The 24,106-nt window shown below is 31.4% G+C and overlaps 1 protein-coding gene across 3 annotated transcripts in view; it reads left to right on the plus strand.

Annotated features, from left to right (window-relative positions):
• The window catches only part of bru2 (bruno 2), a 294,037-nt gene that overhangs the window by 11,280 nt on the left and 258,651 nt on the right, over nt 1-24,106 (plus strand). For 2 of the 3 annotated variants that reach the window (XM_065502494.1, XM_065502493.1), the window contains exon 2: nt 23,166-23,476. In XM_065502494.1, the coding sequence (XP_065358566.1) occupies nt 23,166-23,476 (311 nt within the window). Of the gene's footprint in view, nt 1-23,165; nt 23,477-24,106 lie in introns of those variants that run through there. The other variant, XM_065502498.1, reaches the window with a different exon arrangement.

Here is a 24,106-nt window from a genome sequence, read left to right on the forward strand (position 1 = left end):
AAAATTAAATGGCAAAAAAAATGATAGAAAAAAGTCTTGCATGTGTTTTATATACTACTAGATGAACTGGACATACAAGCAGCCAACAACTATGTATGACATGCCCCACTTATCACAGCAACGAGGCGAACTTAACATCAAATTCATACATACAACATACAACAAATGACAACAGCAATGACGACAACAACAAGAGCAATTTTATATATACTGGTAGTTTGTAGCACTGAAGAGAAAAAAGAGCTTCTACTTTTAAAAATCAACACCCATGACATGGTTTACACCCACAAAAACTCAGCATGACCTGAGTTAAAGTTCTCCATGTATCGTTTATTAAATGTGTCCTCAGCCTGTCCACCTCCTCTTCTATATTGCTGTGTTCTGTTCTGTTTTGCTCTTCAGGGGTACCATTTCTATTGACAATGTATTGTGTGTTGGAAAAATGAATAGATTATAAATAAAATAGTAACATAGATACAACCTAGCGACACACTTAGAAAATTGTTTACAAAAGAAACTGTCATTGTTGTGAGGACACTCGTAATATTAAACACTGCATGATGGGCGGTTGCTTCTTGTTCCCACAGTCATAAGAATTCTGAGAATGGCAAGAGCTTTTAATAAGTCTAAGCTAACAGGGTTGGGTTATGGAATGAGATTGAGAAAGTAGAACAGGGGTGATTTTCTTGGTAGTTCTCATTAGATCTATTTTTTTTCACTTGGTACTTTTTTTAAAACAAACACAAACTACGAAGCCTTTTGGCTTGTCTGCAGATACACCCAGAGTGTTTAGCGGGAATCGAACCCGTAACCCTCAGATTAATAGCATACTATTGTCTAGACTATTGGGGCACCCAACTAATTTTCTTTCTAGTAACTCAGCTTATTCTATCTAGTAACATTCATACTGGAACACTTCCATTCACGAAAAGTGACTCAACCATCATAGTATCTACCAGACTTCATCATTTTCGGAATAGAGCTCATACAGTTGGTGGTTATAAAGAGATTCTCACAATTAAAAAAAGATAGGGTTATCGAAATAGCCTCCATGCCATATATGGCTTTGCATCTAAATTTAGCATAACACAGAATTTCATTAACTCGGTATTTTTAGTCTTGTTGTCACAGACCTTTGATTTCAAATAACCCCATACAATATTTCAATAGGGTTAAATCACACGAGATTATACGACTACAAAATATCTCATGCAGAAATTGGACTGTTTTAGGGTATCTTTGTTATGTGACACCTACTTAACGTTGACATTAATATCATGTAACTTAGGAAGAAAGCACTCTCATGTCATGTCGTTGTAACGAGCAACAGTGACAGTCCCTGCTTAACGATCCTCGTTTTCGAGGAAGTAGAATCCAATGAAGCTTCTAGAGCGTTTGTTTTCCGACCATCACATGAGGGTCCGCTGAACCATAAATGCGGAAATTTGCTTGATTAACGAAGCTTCCAAAGTGAAAATGTGATTTCAAGCTTGGGATAATAACATTCTTGGTCCATTTAGTGAATTGTCTTCGCTGTTCATTGCCATGAAGCTTTAGTTCTTGTATTAATTGAATTTCATAAGCATGGAGAATCAGATCTTCAGTGATCTGTAAATGTCTTCTTATTGATATTGCAAAACTTTCACCAACATCATCTTGAATCTTATTGATATTGCTAAACTTTCAGCAACTCCTTCACTGCTTCGATATTGACATTTGAGCGGCCAGTTTTTAGAAGACTAAACTTGTCTATAGCTTGGGCTGATTATGGTCTATTCAATGAATGTTAGCTGTTCTTGTGCTAATTGAATTTTATAAATGTGGAGATCTTCATTGATTTGTAGAGGTATTCTTCTTGATATAGTTAAATTTTCAACAATGATTTCATTCACTGCTTCGATTTTGACATTTGAGCAGCTTCTTTTTGGAAGATTTAACGAAGTTAAATCAATATTCCAATCCTATTTTGCCATAGTAGCTGGCAAACTTTCATTTCTTGAACCAGCACTCAAGGGATGATCCCTACTCATGCAAAGCATTGTGTTGGAACCAACAAAATCAGTTAGTGGGGGGAGGAAGTGACAAGAAATATTTCAGCGGGAAGTTTGTTCCACTTACGAACAGTACGGCTAAAGAACGAATTTTCTTTGTACTGTGTTGTGCGGTCCACTGGTCAATCGAACACAAATGGATGTGTTCTTGTAAAAAAATCGTGTATTACGTGCGGGCATCAGAACACATTAGATTATAGTACCGAAAGAACAGTTAAACGTAGCCTACATTGCGTTGGTATTCCAGTGAATCCTCTCCTGTACGCGGTCGAGAAGCTCAAAAATTTGAAGCACCGGCCCATACATGAGAGTTGTTTTCCATTTTCGATCGTATATAGGTGGTGTAGATAGACTGAAGTAATTCCTACACCGTTTCATAAAACCGAGACAATTGAATGCTCCTTTCGACACTTGAAAAATATGTTTAGAGCAAAGGACATCACATTGTATTGTCATGCACAGCTTTTGTCATAATTGGCTACAAGTGGTTGATAGATAAATACTTTCAATATTTTCATGTTACAATTGTCAATGTTCACACTTTCTCCTAAACGTTGAAACTATTTTCACATTGCAATCATTAGCTTTTTGGTGCCCGTTTATCATAATATCAAATTCCACCGATTCTATTAGGATTCATACTTTGTGCATATCATTAAATTTTGTGGTTTGCTTAGACCACAAGATCTATTTACACCGATACGACTTGGATTCTTCAAAAAGCTACTGTTATATCTCATATGTCATCTGTATATTTGAGATGTAAGCGGCTCTTGTTGAATAACGTTTTTCTCATTGGAAGACTCTGTAACTTTAATCATTAAAACCTACATTAGGATGTTCGAATTATCACAGATTATGCTACCAGGCTCTCTAAGAAATCGCTTGATGTTTTTTGGATCGACGAGATCTTTGCTCACCTTCGAAAGACATATCATCTTAAAAATTATTTAATTATTATTAAAAATTATTGAAGTTTCTACCTATTTCATTTAATAAGATTTTTTTTTAAAAAAGAGAGACGGTCTCATTACCGTTTTAGAAGATTCTCAGGATCTTGTTTTTGCTCCTCATTCCAGCGCAGCGCAAACGATTCTTTATATCTTCGGAAAAACGTGTTTTTTCTACAGCTTATGCTCACTAAAGATCTGCGTCTCCATGATAACAAAGTTCAATTGAAACTTAAATTGCTAGATCGGTATTCCAACAACTCCTACATATTCGTTGATAAGATTATTAGGATATTGGTCTTCCTTCTGTATTCCTCGGGTTTTCGGTGTTTTTAGACCAACAGAACGAGCTCTTAGTATCCTTTTATAAGATTATCGGAATCGTGTTTTTCCTTCTGTATTCCTCGGTTTCCTCATTCCAGCGCAAATGAATCTTTCTTTCTACTTTCTCCTCAACTCCTTATGTCATTTGGTGGATTCTCAAAGCCAATCACATATTAAATCTTCATTAGTGGATAATTCTAGAATAGGAAGGGACTGAGTTGGTAGATTGTTAGATTGTTGTTTATCTACATCCAATTTTCCTCGTACTTCATTTAGGGACAGTTTTTGCACTACATAGACTTCGGAGTACGATCGCCTTGTCACCATTGTGAATGTAATATAAAAATATCCCAGCAGTTAAGTCAATGTATCCCTTATAGAGAGTAATTATCAACAATGTCTGACCACTTTAATGACTCCTATTTACATATTTTGGGTCATTTGACACGTATGTGCTCTTTATAGTTCGGAGAGAAGTCAGTTGGTTATTTTATACATCCCATGTAACCTAGCGTGAAGTCAATTGTCATTTTATTATCTCTAAGTAATCAAGAGTGTATTCACGTTAAACCTTTATTTTGTACTGCACATTAAAAATGAGTTATTTTACACACTAGAAGTAACCTATTGGAGAGTTCTCAGAAGCAGGTTTGTTTTCAAGCAATCGGTTATTGGACTGTATATGAGATGTTTTTTTTAATTGACTATTTGAGGTCAATACATGTTAAAATAACTCGTCACATAGCTAGTTATGTAACTACGAAGTTGTCATCAAAAATTACAGGTGAAAACACTAGTTCGGAACATTCTGCTAGATCTGCTAGGAATGCCATGTGTCACACACTCAATGCTTTTGATCGAACTAGTTTTTTAAGGGATATTGTCACTCTGGTGAGTGTCATAAAAAGTTAATACCCTTTGCTTACACCAAATTCTCTATATCACCAATTTTGCTGCACCGCCTCTGTCTTACAATTAAATAAATCTACTTGTTTACCATGTGCAATGACATTTCTCAGGCAATGGCTAAAAGATACAGTTGTTTTTTTTTTTTTTGGTTTTGTTTAGTTGCTATTGCTGTCGTTGTCATTGTGGTTGAAGTTGTCTCTAAGATGCCATTAAATAATAAACCAACCGAATATTAAATTTATGAAAGGTCATTTTTTGTAAATGAAATGTTTCATAATTCAGCCGCTGTTTGCTGTCCTACTTCCCAGTTTAAAGCAACTTCCTCTACAGTTCACGATTCCTCTTCTCTAGCAATCATGATGTGTTAAAGTACTTTTACAGCAACTCATGGTTGTCCTGGCAGCTATTTAGAGTGGTACTGTCTGTAAACTCATAGTGGTTTGTTGTTTGCCAGTTCTATTACCATTGTGACAAGAAGACCATAACAAACTGCCATAATAAATTAGAAAAAGAAAATAGCGTCTTTAATACAATAAACACAGGCGTATACTTACGCTAGCCTTCGTATATCCTTGTTTAGAATCATAAATATGATTGTACACGCATATAACTAATACCAGTGGAAAGATAAAATTGATGGGCCTAAAATTGAAATAAGAGCCTGTGGGTGTTTTGCTTTCTTTCCTGCCTGCCTTCATTCATTCATTAGATTCTTGGCACAGAGTGTTAAAAGTGAAATTTCAGAGCTCTTTAAGTGTTTGTCCGTTTATTAAGTTTAGTTTGTTTAAAAATAATAATGTTGGCCCTAAAGAAATGTTTAATTTACAGCTTTATACAAAAAAGATGGGTGAGGGGAAAAAGGTAATTTCTAAAATTACTGTTAAATACAATTATCTATATATTGAGAATGCTATCACAAGCACAACGCTGTTTAAAATTTGAATATCCCTCACGAGCAAACTAGTCCGAAGGACCTAATCTTCATGCTGAAAGACTGACACAAACTTGTTCACTCAGTTTAAGTAGAAGCTTCTTAAGCTTCTATCCCATTTACAAACTACAACTTAAGCTGAGCGAACAAGTTTGTATTAGTTTTCTAGTACTATTATTGGATCCTTCCGACTAGTTCCCTCATTAACTACCTTTACTCCCAACCAATATTCTTTTTGTAGATTGGAGTATTTTTTTTTCTTTTAGAATTCAGATATTTACTAGAATAGCACACAGCACAATAATGTGTTTGTTTAGTACTTAATTTGAGGGCACATTATTTAAAATATGATTATGACCAAGTTAAAAAGAGATTGCATGAGAAAATGATAAAGAAATGAAAACGAACAAAAAAAAACAACAAAATATATAGACATAAAATATTCCGACAAACATTGATTAAGATTGTAATAATTTTCCGACTGGGCATAAATAAATTTATTTGCTTGCTGTACACTAAATTTGAGTATGAGTTTATGGCATTAAGAGATCATGATTACATTTTATATATAGAGTTCTTACAAATGATAAATTGTTTAATTTGAGTTTTAAATGCGAATTTTATAAACAGAATATTAGGTTGAAGTTAATAGTAAATCTTCTTCATTTAAACTTAAATTGGGGACATTATAAAGTAGTAGAGCAAAAATTAGTACTTTTGCTAAATTTTTAAAGTAATTCAAAATGAGAAAGTACGTAGAAACTCGGAAAACTGCCATAGACTCCCACTCTAATGTATTATAAAGGCACAGGTACTTTTAGTGGAACTACTTTGGCATCAATGTTATAGTCAAATACTTTCACTGGTACAATTTTTATTATTTTGTAAAAGTAAACCACCTATTTAATAGATATTTATGCAGATGCTAGGTCTTTAGATTAAAACGTAGGACTTTATCAAGTCTTAGCTTGACTTTAATCGTAGGTTTACATCAAGCTTTTGCCTGACTTCAACCGTAGATATTTATCAAGTTTTAGCTTGACTTAAATCGTAGGTTTTCATCAGGTCCTAGCTTGACTTCGACCGTTAGCCTTTATCAAGTTTTTGCTTGACTTCAATGGTAGGTCTATATCAAGTCTTAGCTTGACTTTAGTCATAGGTCAATATCATGTTTTAGCTTGATTTCAATCGTAGGTCTATATCAAGTTTTAGCTTGACTTTAATCGTAGGTTTTTATCAAGTCTTAGCATGACTTCAACCGTAGGTCTTTATCTTGACTTTAACTGTCAGTCTCTATCAAGTTTTAGCTAAACTTCAATTGTAGGTTTTCATCAAGTCCTAGCTTGACTTCAACCGTAGACCTTTATCAAGTTTTAGTTTGAGTTCAATCGTAGGTCTATATCAAGCCTTAGCTTTACTTAGTCGTAGGTCTATATTAAGTTTAAGCTCCACTTCAACCGTGGATCTTTATCTTGACTTTAACCGTAAGTCTTTATCAAGTTTTAGCTTGACTTCAACCGTAGGCCTTTATCAAGTTTTAGCTTGACTTCAATCGTAGGTCTACATCAAGTCTTAGCTTGACTTTAATCATACGTCTATATCAAATCTTAGCTTGGCTATATCAAGTTTTAGCTTGACTTCAATCGTAGTTTTTTTTAAAAAGTCTTAGCCTGACTTCAACCGTAGGTCTTTCTCTTGACTTTAACCGTAAGTCTTTATCAAGTTTTAGCTTGACTTCAACGTAGGTATTTATCATGTATTAGCTTGACTTTAACCGTAAGTCTTTATCAAGTTTTAGCTTGACTTCAATCGTAGGTTTTCATCAAGTCTAGGTGTAGGTCTTTATCAAGCATTAGCATGACTTCAACATAGGCTTTTATCAAGTTTTATCTTGACTTCTAGCTTAGTTATTTATCCAGTTTTATCTTGACTTCAACTGTAGGTCTTTATCAAGTTTTAGCTTGACATCAACCGTAGGTCTTTATCAATTATTAGCTCGTAGGTATTTATCCAGTTTTAGTTTGAATTAAATGGTAGGTCTTTATCGAGTTTTAGCTTGACTTCAATCGTAGGTTTTCATCAAGTCTAAGCTTGACTTCAACCGTAGGTCTTTATTAGTTTTTAGCTTGACTTCAACATAGGTTTTTATCAAGTATTAGCTTGACTTTAATCGTAGGTCTTTATGAAGTTTTAGCTTGACCGTAATCGTAGGTCATAGCCTGACTTTAATCGGAAGTCTTTATCAAGTATTATCTTGGCTTCAATCGTAAGTTTCTATCAGGTTTTATCTTGACTTCAACGTAGGTCTTTATCAAGTATTACCTTGGCTATAATAGTAGGTCCATACCAAGTTTTAGCTTGACTTCAATCGTTGGTTTCTACCAAGTCTTAGCCTGACTTCAGAAGTAGGTCTTTATCAAGTTTTAGCTTGACTTCGCCTGACTTCAACTGTAGGTCTTTGTCAAGTATTAGCTTGACTTCAATCGTAGGTCTATATCAAGTTTTAGCTTGACTTCAATCGTTGGGTTTTATCAAGTCTTAGCCTGACTTCAACCGTAGGTCTTTATCAAGTTTTATCTTGACCTGAATCGTAGGTTTTTATAAAATCCTAGCTTGTCTTTAACCGTAGGTCTTTATCAAGTCCTAGCTTGACTTCAATCGTAGGTTTTTATCAAGTCTTAGCCTGTCTTCAACCGTACGTCTTTATCAAGTTTTAGATTGACTTAAATCTTAGGTCTTTATTATGTCTTGCATTAGCTTTAATCGTAAGAATATATCAAGTTTTAGCTTGAATTCAATCACAGGTCTTTATCAACTCTCAATGGAAAGTCTTTAAAACGCCTCAGTATAGTTATTTATTAACGTATTCCAACCTATCTCTTTATTAAGTCTTAGTTTTATTTCAATCTTAGGTCCTTATCAATTTATCCTTAATCTTCAAACCTATGTCTTCAACAAGTCTAAGTTTGTCATAAGAAATTCATAGGTCTTTATCTTAAGTTGAATGCAATCGTAAGTATTCATTAAATCTTCATAATCATAGGAATTTGTCAAGTCTCGGTTTAGTTTCAATAATAGGTCTTTATAAAGTCTTAGTTTGGGTTCAATCATAGGTCTTTAGTCTTAGTATACTTGCTGTCTTAAGTATTTATCAAGTATTAGTTTAGTTTCAATCATAGATCTTTAAGCAGCCTTAGATCTTTATATATTCTTAGTTTACCTTCAGTCGTAGGCCTTTATTTAGTCTTAGTTATGCGTCAATTTTAGGTCTTTATGTAGCCTTAGTTTAGCTCCAGTAGTAGGTCTCTGCAAACCTGCAGTCGCAGGTCTTTATCTAGTCTTAGTTCAGCTTCAAGCATATGTATTTTTCTAGACTTAGTTCAACTTTAATCGTAGGTCTTTGTTTGGTCCCAGTTAAGCTTGAATCTTTAGCTACCCATAGCTTAGCTTCAGTCTTAGGTCTTTATCTAGTCTTAGTTTCATTCCTCCTATAGCCAACCGTAAAATTTCTAGTATACATTTTAGCATATCTTTAGTTTTATACATTCGAGGAGTCTCCATATCTTAATTTTTTACCCCAAACTTTCAATTTAAATTACCTTCACATACCATTACCTCCCATTTTAATTTAAATCATTTTTATTTGAATCCTGGTAATGTTTACATTTAATTGCTTTAAATTAATTTCTTGAATAGTATTTACAAATTCCTTCTCCAGAACAAGTTTTACTGTAAGACTTTACTGATAATCAACATCTGTAGGAAATTGAAAACAAGAAAGTAAGACAGAAATAATACAAACAAATAAATAAAATAAATTGTTTAATTTTAAATATTTTATGGTTGCGTTTAAGATCTATTACAGTAAATAACTTGCAAACAAAATGAAATGAATACATTTAATACGAAACTGGAGGGAACTACATTTTCCAAACAGACAATTTAAGGCAAAATTATTGGAGATTTTTAAAGCAAAATATTGTAGATACTAGAAAGAAGATTAGTAAGTTATACTCCCTGGACTTTTGCTTACAAATGTACTTAAGGAAGTAATAATTTTGCTATGTCTTACTTGGCAGATTATTTTAATTTTAAATGTGAGCAAATTTTCGTTATAATGATGATTTTTGCTGTTTTTGTAGAGTTATTGTTTTCAACTCCTCCCCAACTTTTTTCTACACCCGCCCCAAATGTTGGTTCATTATGGCTACAGATTAAATAAAATACAGCTATTTGTTAAATAAATTATTACGTTTTTGTAATCATCGTCTTTTGATGGTGGCTAAAGCACAAAAAAATTAGGGAAAAAAAACAGCAAAACACCCAAAACAGTTAAAATACAACACAACATAAAATGTGAATATTCAAATATTAATACACGTACTCCAGCTACTATGGACCAAGTAAATATATGTATATACAGTGGTGGTCAAAACATATGCAACTAGCAACAGAATTTTACAAAAGTTGTTTAAATTAGTTTTAAAGGTAAACAAAAATATTAATTTGCTTATAATATTTCTTTATTAATGCTTTAAAAATGAGAATATGAAATTTAATTCATAATTTTTTGCATTAAAAAGAAAAAAAATTAAAAAAACTACGTATGGGTTGACATTTCAATGACCAAAACATATGCAACTAATTGCTTCTAAAACATTTATGTCTATAAAACATAATATTTGGTGGCAAATCCTATATTTTTAATGACGGCCTTACATCGGCAAGGCAGTGAAGCTATCATATTGGGAATAAAATTTGCAGGAATAGCGTTCCAAGCATCTACCAATCCTTGAAATATAATATCTGAATTAGTGCAATTTTCGGGGTCGATTCTTTGATTAACGATTTCCCAAAAGTTCTCAATGGGATTTAAATCCGGTAATTGTGGTGGCCATTCCATTACTGAAACTCTTTCTTGTGCTAACCTCGATTTAGCACCATGTGATGAGTGCTTGGGGTCGTTATCGTACTGAATAACTCATGGAAGAGGCATATTATCCTCAGAATTTGGAAGCATTACTCTTTCCAAGATGTCTCTATAGATAAATGCATCCATTATTTCATTAATTCTGAGCGATGGGCCAACTCCTGCAGATGAAAAACAACTCCCATACCATTACGTTGCATCCTGCATGCTTCAACGAGGTTTTCCATACGCGCAAAAAACCGCTTATATCAAAACGTAATCAAAAGAAACGTTTGAAGTTTGCTATGGAGCATTTAAATTGGTCAGAAAAGAAATGGACGACTGTCCTATTTAGAGACGAACCCGAATTTAATATGATCGGAAGTGATTTCATGTGTTACGTAAGACGACCAGTTAACACGCGGCTTCAAGCACGATACTGCAAAAAGACAGTGAAACATGGAGGATGCAACGTAATGGTATGGGGGCTGTTTTTAAGCTGCTGGAGTTGGCCCATCGCTCAAAATTAATGAAATAATGGATGGATTTATCTATAGAGACATCTTGGAAAGAGTAATGCTTCCAAATTCTGAGGATAATATGCCTCTTCCATGAGTTATTCAGTACCATAACGACCCCAAGCACTCTTCGCATGTTGCTAAATCGAGGTTAGCACAAGAAAGAGTTTCAGTAATGGAATGGCCACCACAATTACCGGATTTAAATCCCATTGAGAACTTTTGGGAAATCGTTAATCAAAGAATCGACCCCGAAAATTGCACTAATTCAGATATTATATTTCAAGGATTGGTAGATGCTTGGAACGCTATTCCTGCAAATTTTATTCCCAATATGATAGCTTCACTGCCTTGCCGATGTAAGGCCGTCATTGAAAATATAGGATTTGCCACCAAATATTTAGTTTTATAGACATAAATGTTTTAGAAGCAATTAGTTGCATATGTTTTGGCCATTGAAATATCAACCCATTCGTTGTTTTTTTTCATTTGTTTTCTTTTCAATGCAAAAAATTCTGAATTAAATTTCATATTCTCATTTTTAAAGCATTAATAAACAAATATTATAAGCAAATGAATATTTTTGTTTACCTTTAAAACTAGTTTAAACAACTTTTGTAAAATTCTGTTGCTAGTTGCATATGTTTTGACCACCACTGTATATGCTTAGATATGTACTGGGAAAGAACAAACATCGTAGAAAATTCAAATCCATCCAACAACATTTTGCACACAATAAAGCCGCATGAGATTTTCTCATTTAAAACTCAAACATAAACACTATACGAATGAATGAATGAAAGACGGAGCAGTGAATGAATGAATGGAAAATGCGGAAACAAAATCTACCCATACTAAAAAGACAAATACATTTTAACAGGCTCTGAATGGTAAGCGGGAAATCTGATGAGGAATTAGAGGGTAAACAGTTAAGGGGTGTTACTGAGTGGTTAGAGATATAGTTTATTTATGCTTTAATATATTCTTGAAGAAAAATTCCGACCTATAGAAATGTTTAATTTACATAAGTATTTACACAAATTTCCCATACAAGGCCTGCTTCCGAAAATCACTTTAACGAGAATAAATCTCTTAAAACTGTTGGTATCCATATATTATTTAACAGAAACAAATTTCATATAGACATAACTCACAAGACCTAATTTCATTGCGATAGGTCCATAATTAGTCATTATAATAAGAAAATAAATTATTGAAATTTTAAAAGAAAAAGGTTTGGCTCATTTACTCAGTGTAGGGTATTATATGGTCGGGCTTGACCTACTATACTTTCTTACTTGTTTTGCTATAGATAAATGTATTCTGTATAAATTTTAAATTTTTCGAGATATTGATAAATTTTTTGTATAATATCCATAGAAAATTTAAGATTAGAAGAATTTATCTATAAAATTTCTATAGAAAACTTCAGTTATTGATAAAATTTCTATTGAAATTTAAACTTATCGATAAAGATTTTTATACAAAATTACAGTTATTGTAAGTGATCTTTATGTTGTCTTAGTTTAGCTTTCGTCATAGTTCTACATCTAGTATTAGTTTGACTTCAATCGTAGACCTCAATTTAACTTCAAATCTTACTTTAGATTCAATCGTAGGTTTTTCGTTTGTCTTAAATTGTTTTTATACCCTCCACCACCATAAGTGGTGAATGAGGGTACATATAAGTTTGTCATTCCGTGTGTAACATTGAGAAATATTCATCTGAGACCCAACAAAGTATATATATTATTGATCCTTATGAAATTCTAAGTCGATTGAGCCATGTCCGTCTGTCTGTCCGTCTGTGTAAAACACGCTCACGTCCAAAATACGCAAACAAACTTAGTAGAGTTTATTATTGTCCTAAGCAGTTTGGTATTGAAAATCAGCGAAATCGGTACAGTGGAACCAAAGTTATGAATTAAAATGTGGGACAACCTCAAAAAAAAATTGATAATTTTCACATATTTTTGGGCATTTTTGTAAATATATTGCAGCTAATATCATAAAATTTTGCACTCGTTACTCTTATGATAAAAGGAGTAACTCTGGTGAAAATTATAAGAATCGGTCCATGATTTCTCCTAGCCCCCATACAAATTTCTTCCCGAAATATGGTTCTATGGTATACAAATGCCTACAGAATAGGTATATCCATAAAAAATTCAGCAAAAATAAGTTTCGTGGTAAAAAAAATTATATTTCAAAATTGTTCGTGGATCGGCCCATATTTGACCATAGCCCCCATATGACCATAGCTCCGAAAATCTCTTAAATAAGCATAAATGGCTTATAAATGTCGCTATCAAGTTGAAATTCGACATAAATAATCCCCATATATATCAAAATCGCTGTACCTAATTCTATGATGATCGGCCGATAATTCGTTATAGCTCCCATATAAGGACCATTTCCGAAAAAGATATTCACCTTAAAAAATATTTAAAACATATCGATATCAAAATGAAATTACGCACAGATCAGTAATTTGTGTCCAGTAATCATACTTCTGGATTTTGTGAATATCGGTCCATATTTGACCATAGCTCCCATATAAGGTCCACTCACGAAAATCACTAAAATCCTCATAAATTTTTTATAAATATAGATATCAGGTTGAAATTCGAAACAAATTTATTCAATATGTACAAAAATCGATGTACCAAATTTTATGATGATAGACCCATAATTGGTCATAGCCTCCATATAAGAACCACTTCAGGAAAACACATTAGCATGCACAAATATCCAAAAAAAATCTATACTGAACCAAATATAGTACTCTTACTTGTTTTTCTTTATACAGTCCTAGCTTGAACCGCTGGTCTTTGAGAAGTGTTTGTGTGGGTCTAAGTTTGTGCCACGATAGACCAGACGATAGTTTGCTGCACTATCAATCTGCGGGTTGCCGGTTCGATTCCCGCCAGAGACTGTGGGTGTATCTGTAGACAACGCACAGTGCTTTGTCCCCATATAACGATGGGACAAAAATAGAAGGAGTTGTCGTAGAGCTTTGAAATTTGGTATTCTAACATAAAATACCTTAGTTAAGAAAAATAAAATTGTAACAAGGACCTCCCATATAGGCCAAAAATATAATTAACGTCGTTTTCGTTTGTGCGACGGGCTTCATTTGCGATCTCTTACGCTTCGTAATGAATCCAATTTTCATCGCAAGCAATGATTCGGTGCAAAAATGATTTCTTTTATAGCGTTCAAGCTAAATTTCGGACAAAGGTTTATCGGCTTCAATTCGTATGGTACCCAATTTTCCTGCTTTTGGATCAATCCAGCTGTTCGCAAACGTTTTAAAATTGCTGCTTGAATAGCTCCCAATATTTTTGTAACCTCTTGATGAGTTTTACAAAAATCTTCATGGAGTAATGCCTCCAATTCTTGATCTAGAAACTGAACCGTTCTGAACCGCACGAAGTATCTCTCGCACTTCTCTTATTTCTATAAAAATTTCATTCTGCAAATGAATTTTCTATAAAAATTTCGTATTGTCCATAATTTTCTATAGAAATATCGAGTTATCAGTAAATTTTTTATAGAAAATCTAATTTATCGATAACTTTTAAATATAATTTAAAGTTGTCGATAAATTTCCTATAGAAAATTTAAGTTATTTATAGTTAGAAATTGAAGTTTGCTAAGTATATAAAAGAAAATTCATCGATATATTTTCTATAGAACATTTAATACAGAAATTCAAGTTATGGAACAATTTTTTATTTTGTTTTTCCCAGATCACATTTTGCATCATCCTATACTTTCATACAGTCATTAATAAATACATCCACACAAGCATAAATACTACTGCTATTACTACTTCTACAACAAGGAAATCCTTGTCATTTAAATGCAAAACAACAAGAGCAGCATAAAACGCACAAGTAAACCCCGAAACAACTACCAAGCACTTCTATGAAGTCGCATTTCTGTGAAATATGGTAGAAAGAGGATGGGGAGATGGGATGGCTGGATGAAATTGTTGGATAAAGCATTTAAATAATATAAATTATTAATGTCCCGCGTGTATAAAATTCATACCGCACATGGATTTTGAATCATTCTCAGTCTACCATCTCTATAAGAACATGCACACACAACCGACCACTCGCGTACAAACAAACTGAGAGTTAAATGCAGTATTTGCTGCAGGCTTAAGTGGTTTGATTTAGATTTTAAAAGCCAGTTTTTTTTTGTTCATTTATTTGCTACTTTTTGTACACAGTTTTTTGCCATTTCCATTCATTTTCTTGATATGTACTGATTTCCGGAAGTGTTAAAGCATGAATGTGTCTGTGTATGTGTGTTTAAGAGAGTAGAAATGTTGGTTGCCGTTTTTATTAGTTGTAGGTAGTTTAAATGAAAAGCACTTTTATCCAGAACATCCATCTATTTTAGCTCATAATTGCCGTGAGTGACAGGTGGTGGTGGAGTTGAAATATCTTTTCCCTCCCCCCCATGTCAAGCTGTTGCTCTGTCACTTTCAAACGCTTCTGATGTGATGGTGGTTGTTAGGTTACATCTAAATTGAACATAAACAGTACGTTTACGTTTCTTTTATTCTTCTAATTCTAAGTAAGCATTGCGTTTAATGTCACTGATATTTTGTGAACCATGATATCATGTCTTCTATTTTTTTGGCACTTAAATCGTTAACATAAAAACGCTTGTAGCCATTTCTATGCTCAGATTCCTTTTCAGTCATTTATGTGCCAGTACGTGCATTAAGATTTCCAATGTGCACAATGTTCTGTAGCTGTATCTGCAGTGGGTGTTTTTCTGGCTGTGTTGCTTTCGTATTGGATAATAAATCTAGAGAAACAACTGCGAGAAAATGAGTTGTTTTATTGAAAAATTATGCAAACTGAATTTGAATTAAAATAATTGAATGACAAAAAAAATACCTACATAGCATTAAATGTAGCTATGAAATCTTAGATAGAATAGCGTAAAATAATAGAAGGCAGGGGTTGGAATTTTTTTTGTCAATTATTAATAGCTATAATACAGAAATGCCAGCGAATTTTTTATGAAAGAAAATGAAAGTTAACGATTCATTTTCTATGTTATCGATCATTTTCTATATACAGTCAAATAACTCTGATTTTATAGAGAAAATTTATCGATAAATTTTTCTATAGAAAATTCATGTTAAATAGAAAATTCATCGATAAATTATAAAAAAAAACAATAAAGCTATCGATAAATTCTCTAAAGAAACTAAAAAAGTAATCGATGAAATTTCTACAGAAAATCTATGTTATCGATAATTTTCTCTAGACAATCTAGTTATCGATAAATTTGTTCTAAGGAATTATACATTTTTCTATAGAAAAATCAAGTTATCGGTACATTTTATATAAAAAAAGTAAGCTATCGTTAAATTTTTTAGAGAAAATTTAAAATATCAATAAATTTTCTGTAAAAAACTCCAGTTATCGATATATTTTCTATAAAAAAATCGGAATATAGATAAGTTTTCTATTATCAAGAAATTTTCTTTAGAAAACAAGAAATTATTGAGAAAACTCAAGTTATTGATAGATTATTGTTAGTCATTGATGAAGTTTCTATAAAAAAATAATGTTATTGTTAACATTTTTACAGGAAATTTAAATATTCGTTGCATTTTCTATAGAAAGTTAGAGTAATCGATAAATTTTCTATAGAAATATTATGTTATTTCTTGGAATGTTAATGGAATATTACGGTTTCTTGTCTGGCGGCTTATTCTTGGCGTTTTTCGGCCACTTCAAACGAATCAGTTTTGTTCGGTACAGATTTCTTGTGATGGTTTGGTCAGATTTAAGCAGCTCATAATAGATAGAACCCCACTAAATACAAAGTATTTCCTTAGCGACATGGATATTTGACTTTAGTATCGATTTGTCTGGTTGGCCGGGATTACGATCTCTTAAGCTTCGGGTTATCGTAATGGATCCATTTTTAAACGCAAGTAATGATTAGGTGTAAAAATGATTTTCTTTTATTTTAATTTGTCAAAGATAATTGCTGTTAGCGATAAGTTTTCGACACAATTTATTCGTAGAAATTCAGATAGCATAGTGAAGGGTATATTGGGTGTACCGATCGAACCAGCATCAATTTTTGAGTCTACTAAACGATGTCCGTCCGTCCGTCTGGCTAGCTGACTGCTGTCCATTTAAACTTTGTGCGCAAAGTACAGGTCGCAATTTTTAATATATTACGATAAAACTTGGCACATACAATTGTTTCGGCATAATGACGAAGCCTATTGAAACTGTTTGAAATCGGTACAGTATTTCACCTAGCCCCCATACAAATATCCACCCGACATTGGACTTTATCGGTCATAAATGTTAAATTTATATAGGTATCTACTAGGGTATTCATTCGACTAATGATCGTTCGATTAATCGAATAATTTCTTACGAATAATTATTCGAACAATTTAACAATTTAATAACGATAATTCGAACAATTTTATGTAGAATAATCGAATAAAACGAATAAATGTACATATATATTTAAATTGATTAACAATTTTTCATAATTTCAAATTTAAATAAGTAATAATGACTCACAAAAATTGTATTGTTTCTCAAATACGACAAATATCTAAAGACAAAGGGACTTTCGATCAATGTAGATGAGTGTTCCGATAGCTCCTTCTATAAATATATAAATATTACTGCAAGAAGTTACAATTCTAAAAACAAATCTTTCAAAATTTTTAACTTAGGACTTGAACCAATTAGCTGGCGAAATATTAGAAGAATCGCAATTAATAATCAAAATATTAACTAAGATTAAAGTAGAGTTGAATGTGATGGAGGATGTGAGAAAGTGATATTGAGGATGATATTTATAGATAAAGGCCATGATCTTAAAATATATTTAAGTGATGTTATTAACCGCGTATGTAAGTGTTGCAAAATATTTAATAAATCGAATGATATAGACAAATATTGCAAAGTTACGTTTTGCTGCAAGAAAAGCATGGAGTTCGTTTTATACATGATTTTGAACATCGTTGAACATCTTTGTCTAACATGGTAATAAAGTTTTTGCGTATTTGTAAATGCGTCAATCATGCACTGCCTGACTTCAAATTAGCCACGTTTACTGACAATGATATCAAACTTTGGACAGATTCCCTTTATTGTGTAATTCCCCAAGACCACTTTATTAAGCAAAGATTCGGCAACGTTGATAGAGCTTGATGTATATATAATACAATTTGTTATAATTTAGAAATAGTGAATAATTAATTAATAATTAATTTACTAAAGAATTAGTTACTCAATTTAATACCCGAATTAATGAATGACATAAACAAGTTCTTAATACGTTTATATTGTATTTGAATTCAGGATCATGTCCAACTAGCTCAAATTTTTTAAAGTATAGATCCAAAACGGATTGTTCGGGAGTTATTCTGATCAGAATATTTCTGTTGAAAATTAATGATGGACTTTGTTTTCGAATGTTTTTGAATTGTTTACTTTAACGTTATTTTTTGTTTTTCTTTAACAATAAAATATTAATAAGCCGACATTACAAATTAATTCTTTAATTTTTTAAAAAAATTTAAATTATTCGAATAATTCGATTAATTTTAAACGTGTGATCGAATTATTCGAACAAATTAAAATCTCTTATTCGAATTATTCGTTTTATTCGAACAAGAGAAAAATCGAATAATTCCAATACCCTAGTACATATATTTTCTATGTAATTATTTTAAAAATACTGTGAAATTATCAAAAATGTTAACATTCCTCTCCCTGCCTATAATTCAGCACGAGTTGAACATTTATCAATTTAATTTCCTTAACGCTAATACACTATGCCAGCAAATACAAAAACCCGGTCAAGTAATGCTTAAAGATTAAACTGTAGACCTAATACTCCAACTTTTTGCACTATAAATACATCCAAAAGATTAAAGTGATTTGTGTTCAGACACACCCTCCACCCCCCTCCCCACAAAAAAACCCATAACTAGACAAACAATAGAAACCAAAGTAAAGTATCATCCCAAACCAAATTCATCTTTCTTTGATTTTTCCCTTTTAACCTGCATGATTTTTTATTTCTCATTCATGCATACTACAAAAAAAAAATTCGTTGACTTGTGCGATAAGTTGTTAAAATGCCTGTGGCAAGTTAATTGCGTGCCACGTCGTTCTTCATTTCGTAGTTTCCTGGAATTTATGGGAGTCTTCACCAAAAACTCAAAAACGAACAAGAAGCTATGTATAAGAAAATAATAATATTAATTTAAATTGTCAGAATTTTCATTAAGGTTTGATTAAGTGTGTCATCTGTTGGCAGAATAAGTAGTATGTGTTTAAGTGTGTGCCATATAAATTTTATTTTATTTTTTTTACCACTTTTATTATTTATTTTAGATAGAGAGAGAGAGAGGGAGAGTGTCGTGAGTATTATAAGGTCATTATAGCTGTCAGGTATGCCCAGGGCTATTCGTGTTGTCGTATTCGTGTCATTGTATCAATTTTCATTGACTTTTGGGTGGTTAGTGTTAAGGGAAGTTAAGCCAAAATAAATGTTTTAACATGTTTTATGAAATAGTTTTTTTTAATGGGAAATTGAACATTTGTTCTAAATTTTCCTGAATAAATAATTTCAGTTTTTAAACAATATTTTCTGTAACTGCCTTTAGGTAGCCTTCCCCTTTAACGTGTTCATGCTTCACCTTACACAGACACTTAATAATTTTGTACTCACGGCCTTGTACTTATTAGTGTGTAATTATAATTAGATTTTCAACAATTCCTTTCATTTCTTTTGAATTACCGCCAACAAATTGTGTTTAAAGTGTAAAATACAGCATGTGTTTGAAAATTTTTCTTTTTAGTTTTCAGTTTTTCGTTTTATTTCAAAAAAATCCTTTGACTTAAACATAAGTATAAATTAAGTGTGTAGCATTTAAGTTGAACCAAGTGTTTCAATAATATTTACACTTGTGGTTTATCTCACGACATTTATTTGAGTTTCTTCTTGTGTTGCTCTAATAGGGGGTTGGAATTAAAACAGAGTGACACACTTATGTCAAAGTCAGTGTGACGCCTTAAAGGGAATAATAAATTTAGTCCATATGTTTGGTGGCTGGATTTGTTGTTTAAAAGGAAATTAGTTTATAATTACATTTAAATCGATATTTAAAAGGCGTTTGTTGATAAGAAATGAGTAGTGTGTGCTTTAATGTGGCATATGTTTGAGTATATAGAATGTGAGATATTGACATATGTTTTCAATTGAAAATGAAAAATCATGTTAAAATCAGTTTCATTAGTTTTTGTTGGGAATTATCAGTTGCTTAACACCCCTTTTGTAAATTTAAACCTTAATTTGTATCATAAAGTTAAAGCATTTATTAAATTTTGTTCGTTAAATCCCATAGTATGATTATTAAATATGATTTATTTCATTATTTATTTTCCATTGTATTTACAAACACTATCCCTAAATTGACTAACGATAATAAAATGTTATTAGCACCCTTGTTCTTTGTTTTGTGGTTGTAATATGTAATGAACAGACATATTCACTTGGTAGACAGAAATAATATGGATAGTCATAGTTTAGTGTAAAATACTAATTAAATTTTCTCATCTTTCCGGCAATTTAAAGCCAAAAGATCTGCTCATATTTTGAGGACAAGAACGAATCAAGCCAATTTTGGATACTCTCCAAAGTGAAACGTTTCCCAGAGAGAGCGTTTTGCATCTATCGAAACAAAGAATAGTCGGACGGTTCAAGGTCTGAACTATAAAGCGGGTGAGGCTAAACTTCCCAACCACTTCTTTCTATATAGTTTTTAACAGGTATTGCAACATTCCTGGCAGCATATTTTGGGTGTTTTTCGGCCAATGCTCGCTTCAAACGAACCAGTTGCGTTCGGTATAGGTTCTCTGATTTCAGCAGCTAGGATCCTTGGGTCCACAAAATAGAGAGCATTACCATAGCGCCATGGATATTTGGCTTTGGTGTCGTTTCGGCTAGTTCGACGGGCATTACATACGATCTCCTCTGCTTCGGGTTATCGTAATGGATCCATTTTTCATATCAAGTAATGATTCGGAGAAAAATTATTTTATTTTATAGCGTTAAAGCAGCATTTCAGGCATACAAAGTCGTCTTTCAAGGTCTCTCAGCTTCAAATCGTATGTTACCTAATTCCCCTCCTCTTGGGTGAAACCAGCCTGCAAAAGTTTTGAAATTACTGATTGAGTAGCTCCCAATGATTTTTCAAGCTCTTGTTGAGTTTGGCAACAGTCTTCATGGAGTAATGCCTGCAGTTCTTGGTCTTTAAAATTTGCTGACCTGTCGATCTTTGTCTTCCGTGCCAAAATCACGACTTCTGATTGGGATGATATTAACACTATGGGGAAAACGGTTGAATCTATGCTTAGCGATAAAGAAAGAGAAAAATAAGAAAACAAAAAATATGTGGTGTGATATCAACAAATAGTTCGTTTCTTTTAGAAGCCGACACAGAAATCGGCAACGGATGCAAAGAAGCATTGGCTATGATTACTAAAAAATACGAGCGTAAGAAGAATTTGGAAGTTCTTACAACAGTCTAAACTACAACGAAGAGAAACTTAAATTTTCTATAGAAGATTTATCGATAACTTAATTTTGTTAATGAATAATTTTCGATAACTTAATTTTCTACATGCATTCTATAGAAAATGTATCGATAACTTAAATCAATCCAAAAAATAATACCGATATCTTGAATTTTTTACAGAAAATGTATCGATTACTTGAATTTTCCAAAAAAAAAAACAATAATTTTCTATAGAAAATTTATCGATTACTTTTTCTATAGAAAATTTATCGATAACCTGAATTTTCTATAGAAAATTTATCGATAACTTGAATTTTCTATAGAAAATTTATCGATAACTGGAATTTTCTATAGAAAATTTATCGATAACTTGAATTTTCTATAGAAAATTTATCGATAACTTGAATTTTCTATAGAAAATTTATCGATATCTTGAATTTTCTATAGAAAATTTATCGATAACTTGAATTTTCTATAGAAAATTTATCGATAACTTGCAGTTATTATAGAAAATTTATCAAAAACTTGCAGTTATTATAGAAAATTTATCGATAACTTGAATTTTCTATAGAAAATTTATCGATAACTTGAATTTTCTATAGAAAATTTATCGATAACTTGAATTTTCTATAGAAAATTTATCGATAACTTGAATTTTCTATAGAAAATTTATCGATAACTTGAATTTTCTATAGAAAATTTATCGATAACTTGAATTTTCTATAGAAAATTTATCGATAACTTGAATTTTCTATAGAAAATTTATCGATAACTTGAATTTTCTATAGAAAATTTATCGATAACTTGAATTTTCTATAGAAAATTTATCGATAACTTGAATTTTCTATAGAAAATTTATCGATAACTTGCAATTATTATAGAAATTTTATCGATAACTTGAATTTTCAATAGAAAATGTATCAATAACTTGCAGTTATTATAGAAAATTTATCGATAACTTCAATTATTAACAGAAAATATATCGATAATTTATATATTCTAAAGAATATTTATCGATAAACTCAGTTTTCCAAACAAAATTATCGATAACTTAAATTTTTTATAGAAAATTTATCGATAACTTAAATTATCTACAGAATTAAATTAAGTCTTCTAAAGATTATTTATCGATAACAAAAGTTTTCCCAAAAAAATTATCGATAACTTGTATTTTCTATAGAAATGTAATAGAAACTTTGTCAATTACAATAAATAAAGAAAATTTAGCAATAATTTTAAATAATTCATCAATAAATTAAGTTTAGCTGTAGTCTTTTATTGAACATTTTTCTTTAACTACAATTTGTTAGAATTTGTGAAACAATATGAAACATCCTTCATAAAAATTCCATATATTTGAATTTCTATCTATCTTGTGTGTTTATTATCACTTATTATCCTATTAACTGTAATAGCCCCTCATGTTTATGCAGTGCATGTTCATGACACGATAATATAAATATTGTAGACATTATTGACTGTATTTGGTAAAATTTCATATTAAAAAGGTATAAATATTCAGCAATTGTTATGGGGAAACTAATCTAATCTGTTTGCGGAAAGAACAACAACAAATAATACCAAAAACAAACAATATACACAAAAATAAATTGAAATAATAAATAAACAAAACAACAAGAACAACAAATAAAACTGAAAAAGTTATAAACAATTGACTTTGTAATGATGCGCAAATGGTGGTTGTATTTGTAAATTAGTTTTTGGTGTTTCACCACAAATTCGTACAAAATAGAATAGAATATCCGGCAAAAGTTTAATGGAGTTGGAAAAACTTTAATCAATAAATATTTATTGTATTATTGTTTGTGGTCATGTTTATATTCTACCTCCTGTCCTCCTGAAAAGCAACAGCAGAGCAAGAAGTACTCAACTAATTGACTTTTAATGTTTCCCTCTGCTAAACAAGAATTTCTAATAAATAAAATCTTTTTTTTTTGTTTTGTCTTTACTTTTAGAAACAATCAAACCTCAAATGTATTGGACAATTCCTTGGAAAACATGGAAACTTCTGCAGATGATACTTTAGCATTGGTGCCGTTTTCATCTGTTAGAAAATGTTCTGTAGACTCCAACGACAATGTGGAGTTTAAAAATAAAAAAACTGATGAATTTGCCAAAGATGAACCTGATGCGGATACAATTAAAATGTTTGTGGGCCAGGTACCCAAGTCATGGGATGAAATGAAATTAAGGGGTCTGTTTGAACTGTACGGCAGAGTTCATACGCTAAATGTGTTGCGTGACAAGGCTACCATGATGAGCAGAGGTAAGTTTATAAAATATTTAGAAGACAAATAAATAATTTATTTATTGTTTAAGTTAATTATTTAAATATGATTTTGACATTTTAATGGTTGTAACAAAATGTGTTTTTATTGAACTAGCGGAATTTTATTGCATACATATTTTATAAGATTTTGGTAAACCAAGCAAAAACTAAAATTTATTTGAATTAATAGTATCTAGCTTTACTGTAATCGAATAGATAATTGTTTAATATTATACATCATTTTTTTACAAAACAAGTTTTGTGTTAAGAAATACATAAAATACATCAACGTACAAAGTTTTGTACAAAAAACTCATAAATGTTGATAATTTTATTTGAAAACTATTAATGCAACATGTCTTATTTAGAAAAGGTTTGATTTTGAAACCCAATCGAAATGAAAGGAAAGTTTTTTATAAACAATAATCATATATTAAAAACTGGAAATTTATAAATTTTAAGCTTTTTATAGAAATTTTATAGATTTACTTATAAAAGACTTGTTTACAAGATACACTATAAAAGCTTTTACAGAAAGCTTTTAATTATTTAAATATCAAACGTTTACCCTAATATTCAAAAACAATTTTAAAATTTATATAAAGTATATAAATAAAACAAAATTTC

This window comes from Calliphora vicina, chromosome 2, assembly GCF_958450345.1.
Source record: "Calliphora vicina chromosome 2, idCalVici1.1, whole genome shotgun sequence".
Taxonomy (NCBI): Eukaryota; Metazoa; Arthropoda; class Insecta; order Diptera; family Calliphoridae; genus Calliphora; species Calliphora vicina.